General features: G+C 40.9%; 1 protein-coding gene across 1 annotated transcript in view; it reads left to right on the top strand.

The window, feature by feature from the left end:
• LOC147798847 (uncharacterized) overlaps positions 1 to 14,821 on the top strand; it is a 41,718-nt gene extending 26,897 nt beyond the window's left edge. Inside the window, exon 6 of the mRNA XM_087137820.1 lies at positions 10,071 to 14,821. Coding sequence (XP_086993946.1) covers positions 10,071 to 10,348 — 278 coding nt within the window. The 3' untranslated portion in view covers positions 10,349 to 14,821. The remainder of the gene's footprint in view (positions 1 to 10,070) is intronic.
• The last annotated feature ends 3,340 nt before the right edge of the window (positions 14,822 to 18,161 follow it).

Here is an 18,161-nt window from a genome sequence, read left to right as displayed (position 1 = left end):
GACAAAGAAAAACAAGACAGAGACTCGTAGTTGTACTCACAATTTTCATTTGTTCTACGTAGCTAGCTGGCTTTTGAAATCTACGTTGACCAAGACATGCCACATATATATGAAGGGCAATTCCTGGTGTGCGCCAATGTAACAGCACTTTGGCCTATTCTTTGAATTGTCAAAGCAATTTGAACATCTTTAAATTTCAAATCTGCAGGTAGCTGGGAGGGGAGGACGTGGGCTTGCTTGAAAGTGAATTCACTGAGAGCCAAATATGAATCGATCTGTCCAGCTCAACTGCACGGACAAAAGTGATTTCTCAGCCCCTTGACACTGTCCTTTCTTCACTCTTACGTCAGAAAATTCATTTCTTTTCTATTTCTACCTTCTAATAAACAACCAAAACAGAACGAATACTGCTACAAAATTGCACTTTGGTTCATCCATGTTCCTTTAATCATTCAATCCTTAAACCGTCTCAATCTTTAACTCGCTTAAACCAACTCTGTATAAGCAACCCTGACAACTAGGAATCAGTTTAATGTCGTGCCATGAAACGCAAATCCTATGTGGAATTGCAGGCAGAATAAATTTGAATAATTTGTACTGATCTGGACGCCAACAAGATGTTAGGAACAGAATGAGCAAGCCGTGCCCTTACTGCAAGATTAAATTGCGCGATTAAGGAGGATTTATGTCAAATTGCTAATGATTTCGACGCTAGTAGGGCCGAAGTGGAATTTAACTTAAGGTAACCATTTCTAGCGCTTTCCGACTTCCACCTGCCATGCTTTGAGGTCAAGAATGGTGAAATGTGAGCATTGAAGGCGGCAGAAGCACCGCCTGATCGAAAACTATGAAGGCCATATTTTGATGCATCTGGGACAATAGGACACAAAGCCTCTAATACTATTTCTCTGGTGCGAGTATATCTAATAGGACGAGTAGAGGATTTGAGACCTTTTTAGAGCTGACAATTCTCCTTATGATTGGCAAAGGTGAATCAGGAGGATCGCCCATTGCGGCTAAGTAACGCTCGGCAAGAGCGACCGGGCATGTACATGTAGGTAAACCTGTTCTGGCAATGAAAATGTCAGCACCCTGCCGGAACTGGTCCGTCTTAGAGGATGCGAGGTGGAAAGTAAGGCGGTCTGACGTAATTGAACAGTTTTCCCTCATGATGTGGATGAGGTCGTTGAAACGCAAGAATCCTGCGTACGAGATGACACATATAAACAGTACTCGTAGCTCGGCCAAGGAGGCTTGCGGATGACCAAGCTGGGTGAACAGATGAAACAATTCGTCCACTGTGATGGGTTCTTTTCGAGTAGTTGGGGAGTAGCTAAGACGCTTGAATCCTTGTAGCGCAGTCTTAATCATGGGATTGTCTGTCGGGGATGTCATACCAGCCAGGCTGTGTATCCATTTGACGGACGCTGCGGCAGATTCGGCGACGGATTTGGCGCAGATATAGCGAGCTCCGCTAGGTAGAGCGAGAAATGAAATGGCTGAAGGGGAAACGTACAGTGCCACAGGGTTTTGAAGATGCCCACTGCTCCCACCTCTTCCAGCTGGCTAGGTATTTCTTGGTTGTTGCCGGGGCCTTGGCTGACAGGAGGAGATCTGGTAGGTTAGCGGTGGCCAGAGAGATCAGCCTGGGGTCTTATAGGGAGGCGGATAGTTCATTCCATGCCACTGTTGAGAAAGAAACCAGTAAAATAACCGCAAAGCAGTCGGGTTCGGCATGCCCGATATCAGGTCTTCATTGGCACAAGTCGAAAATTCCAAATTGTGGGCTTAAATAAGGAAATCAAAGTATGCAGTTAAGAAATTTTAATAATTATATCAGTGCTCGATCAGCGATTCATACGATTTTACACACAGCCCAGACCAGATACACAGTGTAAGGTTAAAGGTGTAGTTTAAGTGTTCAGGTTTTTAAATTTTATTTTCCCTTTTCGAATGATTTTGATATGATCTAATGAATAAGTTTGCTTTTTGCATTTGCATGTCTTCACACAATAACTCTTAAAACTGGTCTTAAATATTGCAATGATACAACGCTCCAGTTCAGGAAGTTTTGATCGAAATGCTTCAGATATTCATATTAGTGACGTAGTCGCCGATCGTTATATTTACTTAAGGCTAAAAAAAGTCTCTTTTCTCTGGTCAGCGCGCGCATCGATTTGAAACGTGTACGTCAATTTTTTCCCACTGCAGTGCAGTGCAGTAACAGCGCCCTCCTTTGCCGCACTGCCACAACATTTTGCAGCCAGCTCGATCTTTTACTCAGGACGATAGATCTCAAGGAGATAATTGTTAAGCAATGATAGCAGACTATGGACAGTTGTTTGTTGTCAGCTTATTATCATAAAAAAGCTGGTCTAGTCCCATGACTCGACAACGTGTGCCTGCAATTGCCTGTACAATCCCACCCTGAAGAGGGGGCTCGAGGGAGTCGCGTCATCGAGGAGTCAATTCCGGAACATCAGTCTGACCAGGGACAAACATTTTTGTTTGGTCTTAAATCGAAGTTCAAGAACAGAATTATGCTCCATTCCATGCTGTGCTCTGCCACACTTCAAAGGATCGATACGCTCCAAAGTTTTTTTTTTGTGTGTATGAAAATGGAAAGCCTCAATACTGAACTTTTCCAAGTGCCACTCGACAGTGTTGGGAACACGTCGGAACTCTGAGACTGTCCTTGAAATTGCAGGATTCACACTAGTTGGAGACGAAGCCATTCTTCCAAGAGATTATTGTCTCCAGAAACAGAAAAGTATATTTTAGGTTAGGTTGGGACCTCCCGTTGCCGCACCATGCTGAGACTTGGGAACCAGTGGATTCAAAAGAAAGAGAAAAAAGACAAAAAAACCTCGTAAACCCTATAGCTGCGGTTTAATCATATGTTATATAACAAAATTATACAGTTTACCTAAGGAATTACAAGTGGAAGTGGGGGGGGGGAAACGATCGCCAATAAATATGTAACAGGCCTCTGTTGAACTTAAATTGTACACAATTCGTTCAATTAACTTCAGCCACTTTTTTCTGCTCAAAAATTTGGGGAATCGAGATTCGATTAAAAAAGTGCGCGTGCAGTTTTTTAAATTCCACTCAAACTTCCGTCTTAAAAATGTCAGTTATAAAAGACTGTTTCGGGGGACCAATTATGTCTCCGAATTAATGGATCTCTAATGTGCTCCTCTGTTGTCCGACTTTGCTTTCTGTCTCTGTCTTGGCTGTGTTTTCATCATTTCCTTTCAGACGATCGTAGAACTTATGGTGGGCTAGTTTTTGTGGTCCCTCGATGCCTGCATGAATACAAAAACGATGCAAACTGCTTCCTTGCTACCTTGGCCTGAGATACAAATCGAAAAAAGTAGAGGGCCTGTGTCACCGTTCTAGATAACTTTGCAAGTTTAACCTTTACTTTAAAAAAACGGCAACCCCGGATCCGGACCACAACACAGAAAACGATATAAAAGCAAAACAGATTCAAGTGCTTCGTAAGACTATATTATGTCAATTCAACTTCCAGTTATTCTCTACTTTACTTTATGTACAATTCTTTATCAATACTGACTCTTTCCTTCAAAAAACAGCTTAAATCTGGTTTATTATATCTCAAAGTCCGATTACTTTCTTAATTCCAATTTGTAAGAACAGTTTTTAAAGCAGCTAAACTCCGCTACATAAAGTCTTTATACCGGTATATTTAAACAAAATAATTGCAACAAACGATGAGGCAGTGTCACAGTCAAATGATGTCTCCAAGGTTTGTCTAGCTGTGAGCACCTCATGGGTCAAGTAACTCAGATGCGGTAGCAGTAAACCCAGTTCTCTGGTCTTGTCAAACTGCTCGATCTCAGGTTCTGCATCTCCAGTCGGTCCATAGATCCGACTTCATAACTATGGAAGGCCACGGTAATCAAGCTTAGCCGATACTTGTGAGATGGGCTGTTGCTGGCGGGTGTCAAGACGACCAGGGCGACAATTTTATGGTCTGGGTCTGGTCATTCGGCCTGGTTTGCCGAATTCTGGTACTGGGACAAAGTAGCCTACCCAGTATTTAGAACTGACCGAAGACCTGATCTTCTGAATCAATATTTCTGTCTTTACAGTTGAAGCCGGTCTCAAACATGCTCAGAGAATTTCTCCCGATCTTCACTCTGCCAAATCCAAAATGTCTCCTCTCTCTCTTTCTTTCTATCTCACCAACCTACCTTCTCATTCTTATAATACACCACAATGAAAAACTGCAGGCGCAAACATACACTAAAGCTTAACAAGCAGGCAACTGCTACCACCCCCACAACCAAAGGCATCACAACTCGTAGCTTTTCTCTTGTAGGGTGTGCAATGTTTAGTATGTTGGAGAGGCCAAGAACACTCTCACGTCTCTATTGCCATAGATCCACAGTCAACATCAAGCTACTAGATACCTCTTTCAGCCATTTCTTCAACCTTCCTATGAACATTCCATTTCTGATATGATCATACGGAGCATAGAATCACCAGCACATCGCACGGATGCCGTTCCCTTCAGTAGGGAAAGGACGGTGGATCAAACGCCTCCAGACCATGCAACCTCACGGGCCTGAACATCGAAGAAGGGAACAGCTAGTTAACAATCCTTTCCCTCTTTAGTGTTTTTGCAGATAATGCACCCCTTTTAGGGTCCAGCGCTTTCCAATGTATTCGTTCTTTGATCATTTCCTATTTTGCATGCCTTTTACGCAGTCCTTGCCCCTTTATCCAGCCACCAGTTTTCTCACCCCTTCCTTTTGCCATTCTACGTAATATTCATGCCTGTTTGATTCCTTGCTCATTCTCTCTGTCCAAGTGGTGATTTTGACTTTGAGAAGGGTTCTGCTGGGGTTGAAACGTGATGCACCCTAACGTTTTTGGTCGTGATTTAAATAATTCCAAAGGGTAACAACACACTCCATTCGAGTGAAAATTCATTCCCTCAGATTGAATACAAGGACAGGATAAATTTGAGTGAAATTTCTTCCCTCCAATAGACCGAGATTTCACTCCAGATTCCTCTGGAAAAGGGTTCATTTTCAAACCAGTTTTGTTTAAATTCAGAATTATTTCTTTCTGAAATGTGTGGTCCCCACCTTTCAGTCCCTTAAGCACACACGCACAACCAAAGATTCCGTACTCTGTTGAAATAGTTTTTCATTAACTAGAATCACAAAAACGTATTTGTACACTGCCCTCCGCCAGCCTTCCAATTTGAATTAGGAGCAGGACGCTCTAATTCAAAAATTGAAATTTACCGATGTCTAAATACCTTCATACAGTGTGTGGTTTAGAGATGGGGTAGGGATTGGTCGGTTTGCTGGAATAGATGATGAGGGTTCAGATTAGTTTCAGGCCGAATGGGATCATCACTCAGTGGTACAAGTACACATTTATGAAGTCAATGATTGGTAAATGTATTCATCAATGCAATCCAGCAAGAACAATTACGCGTCGGTTCGTTAACAGTAAACTGAGGAACTTTAAGAATCATTTGCAATTGCAAATTGATAACAATGGCTCAATGTCAATTGAGGTTAGTTCGTGGTCACAGCCTCGCTGTTGTTTCGATGCATATACAGATGACGCAAAAACGAGTAGCGAGAACTAATTAACTTCATGGCCTTTACATACACGATAAAGTTAGCGGGAATATTCAAGTTAGTTCAAGTTGCAATTAGCTATAATGCTGATAATTCCCTGTCCTCGTTTCTGTTTTCGTGATATGAGAAATGGAAAAAAGTGTATCATTCCATCATCTGAGCCTGACATACCAAGGATTGGAGCTTCACAGAACTGCTTATGCCTGAAACAAGGCTGCACTGTTATACATGTATATTGGCAAGAATGGTGCGGAAGTACATGCAAAGGCAAACTGGTGGCACGAAAGCTATTGCACTGAAATTTGTTCCAACTGAAAATGATGTCTTGAACCTCTACGTGATTTTGGTTTTCGTCAAGGAGACACAAATTTCATTCTAAATCAAATGGAACTTTCAGCAGTTGTGGGTAAACAGTAGTTGTTGATATACTCGAGTTTAATCCTTACATAGAAATTTTCCACGGACAAGTTTACAATTACTGCAATTCATGGTGTTTCCTGCAAATTTTTTTTCGTAAGTTTGCTCTTCTTTTCTATCTGATGTTATTAATATTTCACAATGTCATCTGCTCCTAGTTTCTGTTCCTTAAGCTTATTAAAGGGTCAATGCAATGCTTTGTTCATCGACAATCTTTTCAACAGCTTTACAACCCTTGGGGAATTTCGTTATGTGTACTTTAATGTCTAATCTGGCCTCGGCGAGTAACGGGGACTCCCTATTCAGTTAGACAACCAGCACACGAGACATCCGCCGATTCGGGTCTAACTTGAAATTTTATATTTGATCAGTGATACTCTCGCATATGGTAAACTGGAAATGAGCAGGATAAAACCATGTGCAAATAATTAACATCCACAAAACCAATGTGGCACAAAGGTCAAATGTGACACTGATAAGCAATGCAGGAAACAAATTGGCTTATGCAAAATAACATACGAAAAGATCCAGCAAAAGAACAATTCGACTACCGGCGTGTAAAGCCGTGACAGAAATGGACCAGGAATGAATCAGTTGAAAAACTGGGAACATGAGCGTGTATACACACAACCAGTGTATATGTAGCGAAGGAGAATACAAAATATTTTAACTCAACATTATCTATACAGAACAAGCAAACAAGATCTCGAAAAGTGGTTAACAGTATGCGGGCTAATCAATTTGAGGCAAAATAAATTGCAGCTTCAAATGATTTATCACCGTGGGACATTGGAGGCCCTTGTCACTTAAGTGGGTCAGTAGTGTTCACTCGTGGTTGCTTGCACGGTGATTTAATGCCTCGAACTAGTTACTGGCGAGACCTTAAAGGGTTAGTAACTCTGGAGAGAGTTACTCCCGGTCACTTTTGCTTGAACAGCCGTGGCGCTTGGTTGGAGAAGAGGAAATCTGTTTTGCTCTAAATGAACTGAAATACATGTGTAATATCGTTGGACGGTAAAAACGTACAGAATCGTAGCCTCCGAGAGTGCAGTTGAGCTAAGCTACCAACAATAGACTTATTAAGTGAAGATCAAAATGTGGTGAAACCTGGGAGGCAAACGATCAACAGACCCAGGTGATTTATATCAGAAGAGTCAAGATTCGGAACGAATGCTGCCAAGCAGAAAAAAAAGAAGATTATTCAGAGAAAGTCTGACGTGTTCGTTAGTAGGATCTTCGTGCTAAAATAACAGCAGTTCTGCAGGGCGCTGTAGCGATTTAACAGTCACAAACTGACTCGAGAGTGCACTCTGCGGTCAGCACAATGTCCTTTGTGAGACACAGAGCAGTTTTATCGCCAGGTTGAACAATAATCTGAGTTTGTTCTCTGTCGTCGCGTTTCCCGCCCGAACACAATCACAAATTATACATTTAAATCACAACATCAGAGCATGTAATCGTTATGCCCCCTCCACGTGTAACTACTGGGGGTGCGTGCCCTCCAGTAGATGACTGTGCCCCCCCTTCCAGTTGCCCCAAATTTGAAATCTCCGTTGAGTTCATAATGCTATGCAGCTTCAGCGTATTTCTTTGTTGTGCCCCCCCTGGAAAATGTGTGCAACCTCCGGTGCCCATCCTGAATTTACTCCTAGTTACATCATTGTGCCCCCCCCTGCGGAACCGCCGAACAGTACCACAGACTTACAAATTGTAACCACAGCATAGCTTGTTCTAGGTTGTTGTGTCCTCGCGGAATGGTATGACCTGAACAAAAGGCGAAAAAGTGTAACTTCCCTTGATTATATGATGTCACATTTGATGAACCTGCAGATTCCTATTACATTTTGCCACCTCCTAAAAATTCTAAGCCATAAATATCATACCAATGATTAAAAGTAGCGACTATCAAACTTGATACTTCTTTCCCATTGGTATTGGTTGCGACATTAACTAAGAGTAAACAATGAAGTGATAAAACAAAAGAAACGTTTTTAGGATTAATATTTAAGTCTTGGGTAAAAAGAAACCTCGTCTGAGGTTGATAATGCTGGTGTCCAGAATCACCACCACACCGCAAGGATGCCGTTCCCTTCAGCAGGGAAAGGCTGTGGATCAAACGCCTCCAGACCATGCAACCTCACGGGCCTGAACATTGAAGAAGGGAACTTGGTGTTTTTGCAGATAATGCACCCCTTTTATGGCCCAGCGCCTTCCATTGTATTCGTTCTTTGATCATTATCTATCTTGCATGCCTTTTACGCAGTCAGCCAGCAACTTTCTCATCCTTTCCTTTGTCCTTCTACATAATATTCATGCCTGTTTGATTCCTTGCTCGTTGTCTCTGTCCAAGTGGTCGTTTTAACTTTGAAAAAAGATTCTGCTGGGATAGATCGTGATGCCGTTTAATTTTTTTGTCCTGATTTAAATTCCAAAGGGTAAAAATTCACTTCATTCGAGTGGAAATTCATTCCCTCAGATTGAATACAAGGACAGGATAAATTCGAGTGAAATTTCTTCCCTCCAATAGATCGAGATTTCACTCCAAATTCCTCTGGAAAGAGTTCATTTTCAAACCAGTTTTGTTTAAATCCAGAATCATTTTCTTTCTAAAATGGGTAGTCCTCACCTGCCAGTCCCTTAAACACACACGCACAACCAAAGATTCCGAACACTGTTAAAATAATTTTTCATTAACTAGAATCACAAAAACATATTCGTACACTGCCCGCCGCCAGCCTTCCAATTTGAATTAGAAGCAGGACGCTCTAGTTAAAAAAATTGAAACTTACCGATGTCTAAATACCTTCATACAGTGTGGGGTTTAGGGATGGGGTAGGGATTGGTCGCTTTGCTCGAATAGGTGAAAAGGGTTTAGATTAGTTTCAGGCCGAATGGGATCATCACTCAGTGGTACAAGTACACATTTATGAAGTCAGTGATTGGTAAATGTACTCATTAGTGGCAATCCAACAAGAGCAATTACGCATCGGTTCGTTAACAGTAGGCTGAGGAACTTTAAGAATCATTTCCAACTACAAAATGATAACAATGTCAATTGAGGTTAGTTCGTGGTCACAGCCTCGCTGTTTCGATGCATATACAAATGACGCAAAAACAAGCAGCGAGAACTAATTAGCTTCATGGCCTATACAGACACGATAAAGTTAGCGGGAATATTCAAGTTAGTTCAAGTTGCAATTAGCTTTAATGCTGATAATTCCCTGTCCTCGTTTATGTTTACGTGATATGAGAAATGGAAAAAGTGTGTTATTCCACCATCTGAGTCTGACATACCAAAGACTGGAGCTTCACAGAACTGCTTATGCCTGAAACCACTCTATACTGGTATACATATACATTAGCACAAGCAACTGAGACAATTTGTTGTCAAAAACATAAGCTATCGCGCTGAAATTCTTTCCGAATGAAAATGATGTCTTGAAACTCTGCGTGAATTTTCTTTTCGTGGAGGAGACACAAATTTCATTCCTAATCAAATCGAACTTTCAGCAGGACTGCAGGAGTGGGTAAACAGTAGTTGTAGATATTTACAAGGAATATTCCACCCACAAATTTACATTTACTGCAAGTCATGCTGTTTCCTGCAAATTTGTTTCTCGTATGTTTGCTCTGCTTTTCTACCTGATGTTATTAACACTTCATAATGTCATCTTCTCCTAGTTTCTGTTCCTTACAGAGGCTTATTAAAGGGTCAATGCAATGCTTTGTTCTTGGACAAACTTTAACAGCTTTTCACCCCTTGGGAAATTTGTTATGTATACTCTTTACATGTGTTTGGAAGACGGGACAATAAATATATCCATTAACATAAAAGTACTAAGGCGTCAAACAATAAAAACAAAACGAAAATAACATAATTAATTGCAACTTAGGTACATGTTCAAAGGTTGTAGTAAACATTTAATTGTAAAGATCATGTAGCAGCCGAATGAAGATATCATTATGAACGTGTGGCTGTATGTATGCTTATCCAGTTTGTATATAATGTGTTCTTGTTGGTACATCCAGGTGACTCTCTCACGACCAAGCACAATAACCAAGACTTCTCAACCTATGACCGAGACAACGACAACGATGCTGGCAGCAACTGCGCTGAGAAGCACCACGGAGGCTGGTGGTTCAATAAGTGTCAATTCAATTCTTGGAATCCGGACGTGACAAGTAACCTCAATGGTGAACATTCCAGAGCTACGGGTGGGTCTGGCAATCCTGCTAATCTAATATGGAAGAAGGTACCCTCGAGTGAAACAATATACACAAGTGAAATGAAAATGCGAAAAGGGTAAATGCCTGTTTGATTTCATTTATTTTGTGCAAAAAGTACTCTCGATATTGCAATGATTATTACAGGGGCTTGGCTACGCATTGAAATCTTCTTGGAATGGGAGTAGTAAGAGTTACCACATCTTATAAAGCAACGTGCTCCCCAATCAATCACTGAGGAGCAAAAAATTAACTTGGCAGTTTGTGGTGTGACTATAAGCTTCCCACTGGTAGCCTGTGACCTTGCTTCGCCAGGAAACAATTTGGAGAAGATAAAAATACCTTTTCACTCAATGAACCTTTTTGAGTGCACCTAAAAGTGGGAGAGGCGGAAATGCAGAGTTTTGAGGAAATTAGTGCGAACTTCGAACTAATTCAACGTTCACGCTGTCTGCTATATGCATTGACGATCCTATTACGTTAGACTTTCATTTTTAAATCTCTGTAACTGTAAATAGAAGAAATAGAAAAAACAAACCAGGAATTTTGCTCAGCGAAATCACTTTTCTGTAAATACACACAGATCAGATATACAATTTCCGGCAAGCTGGAGCCTATTTACGTGACTAGGCGGAACGGGAAGAAACAGAGGAGTCTATATACTCCAAATCAATTCAGAGTTGTGTAAAGTGTAGTGTAAAAAAATCCAGAAATCAAGCTTATAAAAGATGAACCATCAGTGTAAAGAAGAAAAGAAACACTTTATGGAGTAATATAGGCCTACTGTTGCGGACCCGCAAATCTTGGAATTCTAGCGCCCCCTAATTTTACTCGTTCTCAGTACTTGCATTTCTCAGGGTCTCTTATTTAGCTCAGCTATGCATTATGGACATGTAGCAGAGACGCTAATTTTGTATTAAGTTATTCATGCTGTACTCTGGCGTGATCGCGTGTTCCTTCACTCCTTTATCCTTGTGTTTTCTCTGCTCAGTTTCAGCATGTCGAAATTCCCCTCCATGTGGCTGCGTGGTTGGGCGTGGTAAGGTTCCCTGAAATGCTAATGTCCAGAAACCTCAAACTTTGTAACTGTCAATCATTCGCCACAGATGACCGGGTAAGCACTCTCACGCACCCGGCTCTACACTTTGTACACGTGACTTCTTATTCTGTATTTTACATTGCTACACACGACCCTTAGATTCTTGCGCACGGCTCTAGCAGGAAGTCATGTGACCCTTTGAGATGGAAGATTTTCATTGGTTGACCTGTTCAGCGACGCTCATATTTTATTAATTCCTAAGCCTCTAGAATCCTACAAATAGAGCAGATTTTCCTTAGCTCGTCAGTCAGGTGCGGTGGACCAAACCCTTATTGCGAGAGCGGAACCTTACCGAGAGAAGTGCGATAGTAACCATTCTTATGGCGAAGAAATGTAACCATATGAATGCCCAGCTAGCTTAGCTTGGACCGATGCGAGAGCGGTACGATTTAGCCCAGGGTGCTAGTGAGAGTCGTAGCGGCCCGTCACCGCTACGTCCGAACCGATTGCCGGGCGAGACACCCCCGTGTCCCTCGCCGCCCTTGTCCTGCTAACTAGCCCAGTCCTCCCCGTCTCTACGCTAAGCCAATAGTACACAGTGCGGCGATCTTATCATTGCGGTCTGAGCGGCAGTGTGGTCGGTACATACCGGCGCTGGCCCCGTCCAGCCCTTGCTAGTCACCGTGGTGGTCCGGGACAGCTCCCACCACGGCCCGGCCCGATGAGTGTAGCCTAGCTGTGCGATGCTACACACACGTAACGTACCCACTCCGTCTGACTTGCATTTCCAATGGTCCTGCCAAACCGTAGTTTAGTTGCACTCATATACAACTTCGCCTCTCTATAACTTTGCCTTTTGTGTGTTGTATTATGTTAAGCTACACCTTCTTCAAACCCACATTGAACTTTGATGAAGAGAAGTGAGAGCAATAAACCAACCATACAGTTTGACTGTCACCCAAACCCCTTTGTTTCACGTCCACCCTTTAATAAATTGTTGACCCCAAATATCACATCCCGTAGACACTAATGAAGTCCATGCTACCGTCGACTTGATATTTAGGGAACGCAACAATACGTTAAGTTTGTAGTAAGATGACCAACGTGCGGTGTTATACACAATACACTGTGCCATGCCACCAAGCGTTGCTTCAAAGTGGTATACTTGTCAACTTGAGAGTCGTCACAACACTGGTGAAAAAGTAAATGACGTAATAACGGATCAACTGGCAGTACTTATAGGGCCTACTTACGATGGTTTAAGGGGAATTAATACCTGAATTGAAGATTTCTGTTTAATTTTACTTGACTTGCTTTTGGCAAATCAGAGATTTACCCCTGTAAACGCAATGAAGCACTAAAAGATCACTTCATGCTGCTATTAAGAAAAGGTTACTGCATAAAATATCCCGCTGTCAAAATTTCCTTTGAATTCTAACTGTGAAACTCGTATTCCGTCCCTTCAGGTGCAGGTATTTCATTACATGTCAAATCACAGGCCAAACTGGTTTGGTTTTAGTTTATTGGGTAATTTTGGTTGCAAAAGCTGAAATCTCTTCATGTTGACAGGGGCTTATAAAGTATTCTTCATTCTTGTTTTGTATTGGCCAGCACAGCCAAGCGTTAAGTAGTGAATTTTTTTTACAGATGGAAACTCACTCTTCAGGTGTTCTATGACCATTTTCAAAACTCTAATTGTAGTGTGATCTGTTCAGTCAGTGATGGCAGATGTTTTACCATTTACTTGTACATTTAATATAAATGTATGTGTAAATTTCATTGCAATATCACATTTGTGCTTCAAGTATGCAAACTCTGAGAGGACCTGGAAAACAAAAAAAATATGACACCTCAATTTTTTAATATTTTGAGGAAACATATGGGTTATATTTTCATCCAAATTAAACTCAAGTTCGCGTGATATACAAAGTCTAATTCAAGGACAACGTTATTGTAAAAACTCATCCCAAAAATGACAAATTTGGATTCCCTACACAGTTTACTTTCCAATAAGACACCAACATTCAGAAAATTTGGCTAAGTGATTAGCGTGATATGGTCACAATCGAAAATTGTGGTATGTCGCTCAGAAAATGTTAGTCCAACAGTGCTAAAACTTTAAATTTTAGTTACACCAAAATGAACCAATTTTGAGGGGGTAAAGTTTTCAATTCTAAGGGTTGATTTGACATGGAAATGACCCCTATATCTAGTGATCAGATTAGAAATAAAAGAAAGGTACTGGAAATCGGCAATATCAACGAAAATGCCTAAGAATTGACACGGTCTACGTGATGGCTTATCGGTCTGCTGATCACAAATGCTGCGTCACCCTTAGAGCGCAACGCCCTTGCATGCGTCCTCCAGATTTCATTAATGTATGAACTGGTGTACTGATTTCTGTGTTGCATATTCAAGGTGCTTTAGAAGAAAATCTTCATCCTAGTGTCACCCCCACAGCAGCCGCTTGAACGGAATTAAACTTAATAAAACATTGCCTATAGGTATACAAAAAAATTCAAAATTGCATTTGCGAGAGTTGCATCGTTTATTTTCTTTGAAATCTGCACCCAGATGGCACGACGAATGTCAATTCACACTAATAATGGGAGTCCGCTGCAGTGTAAAACCCAGTGAAACTGGCAATTATAACTGACTGGGGGAAACCCAACCGATCCCAGTGCGTGTTCTTGGAACTCCAGGTTGATAGCTTTTGCTTGCATAACAGAGTGGTGATGAAAGGGGAAACGCGTGTCCTATTAAGCAAGAACAGATCATAATTTCTTAATCGGCTCCCTTTGGAGCCAGCACTAATAACAGGCTTCGCCAGGATTTGTAGCAAACTGACAAACCATCGCAGATTCAAGGTCAGTTCTGAGGTATTTTCCACAAATTGACAATTGTTTTTCCCATTCCTCCCTTTCTTTCCTTCTTTTCTGATTTTGTTCACCCCTCCATTTTCCATAAAGGATGTCACCCCTAAACGATCCGATTTATATGAGTGCACACCCACAACTTTGCCCTGCAAATTTGCACCCCACATTGAGGTGTACCTTCAGACGAAAAGTCAGTATAAAAGCACTTTGCAGTGTATTGTGTTAGTTCGGTATTTGTAATTATCTAATGCTTGTTCTAAGAAGTTTAAAAGTAAACTAACTCTCCTAAAAGTGTAAAAGAGCTATAAAAAAGTAAAACTAAGTAGAAAATGGTTTGAGTCGTTAGAGCTAGAGTACGGCAAACGCAATACACGGAATTAAATGTACAATACTCATAGGTCAACCAAAGGGAGGGGGGAGTGTAGTCAGAACCAGCAAGAGTGCTACATGTTTATTTGCAAATTAGTGGAAATGTGTTGAGCTCAAAATGCAACGTCTAGAATTGGCGATAGTTGCAATGAGAAGACTCCGATGGGAAGCCACAATTTCCCGAACCGTATGACTAAGCTCATGCATACGACTTAGAAATGAAAATTGGCATGCAATAAATATTGTAGTTCACTTGAGTTTTAATGAAGCAATTATGTGGTTTATGTGTTTTGTCATTTTTGTCATTTTGTCACGGCACTGCAGAGGGAACTCCAGTACGCACGGTAAACGACCAGCACTGGACAAGGCTGAGCTCCTCGACCTTGTGCCATTTTTGGACCTATATGCACCAACCAGAGGGCGCTAACATGGCTGACAATCTAATTCATCACGAGGTCTCAGGTCACTTGACATCTGAATATTAGGGTGCCAAAAAACTTCCTTTACTGCTGTGATGTTTGAAAAAAATAATACAAGTGTCCGCCAGAGCATCCTTATCATTACAATTATGTAAGTTTGATTCAATCAGACATGCAGTTTTATTGTTACGGTCATTTGAAGTTCATGGCTAGGCCTATATGTGTGCTAGTAGCCTACACGTGCATTGAGCAGCGATGCGTGAAAAAGTATACGTATACATGTTTGGCTGACCGGTCTGGGAGCAATGCGCGCTGCGCAAAAATAGTATGTTCGATTTTTTTTAGAGAGTTACTTTAAAAATTGCTAAAGGTCTAGCACCTGAAACAATGTGTTGCGGAAATATCGGGAAAAATGTTTAGGGGAGGGGCTCTTTTAGGGTTAAATTTCTCCTAACTTACGAACTACTGAGGGCGTTGTTGCTGTGATGTCCGTCAAGGACAACATCTTTCGGTTTTTCTATTTGAACAAGAAAACCAAAACTCTGCGCTTTTATAACGTCCCTGAGCTTTCTTGTTGGCTTACTGCCATGAGTTTCTTTGCCAGCAATGAATCAAACAGAAAAGGAAAATTGCGGTTATGATGAAAATCAGGACGTCGAGTAGGTTTGGTTTTTTTTGTGTGAAAGTCAACGCACGATTAAGGTTATCTTCCCGTAATGATATTACAATATTGCTAAAATAAAATTTAAAAAGGCTTCATATGGAAAACTAGATCTTCTTGAGAACAGCTACCGCATCCTGGTCGAAAAGTCGAATACCCCATAACACGTTCCAAAGTAAAACAACCAATTATTGTTTGGGTTACCGCAATATTATTACATGTACTAGTAGTTACGATGCTCTGAAAGTTGAGATGGCATCAGAATCAAAAAAAGGGGGAAAATTGGAGCACCGTTTTGTTTTTAAATTTGTTAACTTTTTTTATGTTTGTTTCCGGAAAAACCCTATGCACGTGCAAATTCATTTGAAGTTGTACAATTTTTTTTTCAACAACCAGCAATTGCAGGGTACTTGCACTATCACGTCTGGTTGTACCATTATGATCTAAACGAGTGAAAAAACATTGTACATGTAATTTAATAGCCAAGCTGCTTCGTGATTGTAGGTCGCTTCATTTGCAGCGCTTTCGCAGATCAAAACTTCAATACAGTTCAGGAAATGGACCATATATATCTCCCGGTCAACGCTGGAGAGGCGTTTTCCTTAAATTTGTGGAAAGCTTGATCAACAATTAATTGGTTTGTGTCACACAGTTAAAATTTACTTCCCAAAGAATTGTCAAACATGACAGCTTGGATAGCAAGTGCACGGCCAACGAGTAGACCAACCGGGCTTGGATGCCACAAAAATACATAAATCAACAGAGTGTTTCGCTGACCTTTCACATTCCAAGATACAACACAACTTCCATTGCACATTGCAGCCTGTAATCATGTAGCATCAGCAACAACGCAGTCACCTCGGTCACCAACAAAGCAGCACATTATGTGACACATCAGATGTATGTTCATAAAACATTCCATTTAAAACCATGGGGTGGTATTTATATGCCCACCTTGACAAGGGCCGATTATGACAATTTTTCACAAACTCATTACATTTTCCAAATCCACTGTGTATGGAAAAAACATGAGCCGTTTATAGATATGGTATCAAGTCACACTAGTGCTTTTGGAGATTGGATGACAGCTCGTTAAAAAAACAAGGGAATACTCATTATACCAAGAGGAAAAATAGAATACCACTCATTAATCAAACTCCTATACAGTCTGGCGTTAAATGAGAACATTTAAAATGTAGAGCCATAATGTCCTGTAAGAGATGGGGCTGCATATTGTTCCCAACTTCACCAAATTCACCAAACATCACATAGAACTTAAATGATGCACTGTGCCTACTTCTTGTAGGAGCCATTACAAAATTAATTTATAACCCTCTTTGTTTCGTATGCATTTGTTTTATATGAAAAAAGAATCATATGCAACTGCTGAAATCAGTTCTTCTGGTCAAATTAATTTGATGGGGTGGAGACCAAAAAACTATTTCATCAAGACATTCGGTTGTTTTTGACAACTGCAAAGAAGATACAACCCTTGGACATACACCGCGAAAGACGATTGTTCACACTGTAGATGGCGAGAAAATGTGGATTTTTGTACTGACCCAATGACAAAGATGAGCCCCAGCTCAAGCCACTGTTTGACCCCGTTAGCAGTGCCAGGGGAACTGCAGCTTCTGACTACCTAAGGAAACATATTACACCATTATAAATTATTCTTTTTTATGTGGAATGGCTTTGGGAGGTGATTCAATTACTTTGGTATGAGAAGTTTGTGAATGGTCTGGGAGATTCCTGTTTATAAAATAAGATAAGCTTGAGGCTTTTAGTAAAAAGTAGTATTATCATGCCGCAGTATGCATAATCAGGCCCAGGTTTTATAATCTGAGCTTTTGACAGTTTCACCTCTGAATTTTTCTGGTGAATGTGTAAGCGTGTAAGATATTTTATTTTGTTTCGACACATGGCCAGATTTTAAAGAGCAACCCCAATAGCGGTGAAAAAAAAAATCGGAATACAGTTTAATATACTCACGTGGTATCTAAGTAAGAAGTTATATATGTAATGTGACACTGTGACTTCTGAATAAATAGTCATAGTGCGATTAAAATATGGACCAATTCTGCGTCTCGGACTTGGGGCATATACATGTATATGTAACTGTAACTACACATGCAAATACTATAACGTGTAATTACAGTATGTGCATTGAAGCGATCACACCAGCTGAACGTGTACATGCAGCAGCCGCAGAACCGTTTTACGCTAAAGTCTGCAGTGGAAAAGCTGTATTCATGAGATGTGCACGAAGCGATGACGACACGCTTCTTTCTCAAAAGCTAGCCCTGGCGCTCGGCAGAAACAAGTCTCAAAAGTGATTTTTGTTTTACAAAAAATATTGCCGAATCCGGGTTTGTGAGGCATAGATGTCTACAATGGAATCCAAGTAAACATACTACGGTCAGATTTCTGATTTTCTTCCATCGTTGGGTTGCGCCTTAAGAGTTCGCATAAATGACCATCCACATTTTCATTAAACCAAAATGGCTACCTTATTCATTGAAGGGGAGGTTA

This window comes from Acanthaster planci, linkage group LG06, assembly GCF_054643075.1.
Source record: "Acanthaster planci isolate LZ-2023a linkage group LG06, COTS_SCS, whole genome shotgun sequence".
Classification (NCBI taxonomy): Eukaryota; Metazoa; Echinodermata; class Asteroidea; order Valvatida; family Acanthasteridae; genus Acanthaster; species Acanthaster planci.
This window is presented reverse-complemented; position numbering and strand designations above follow the sequence as displayed.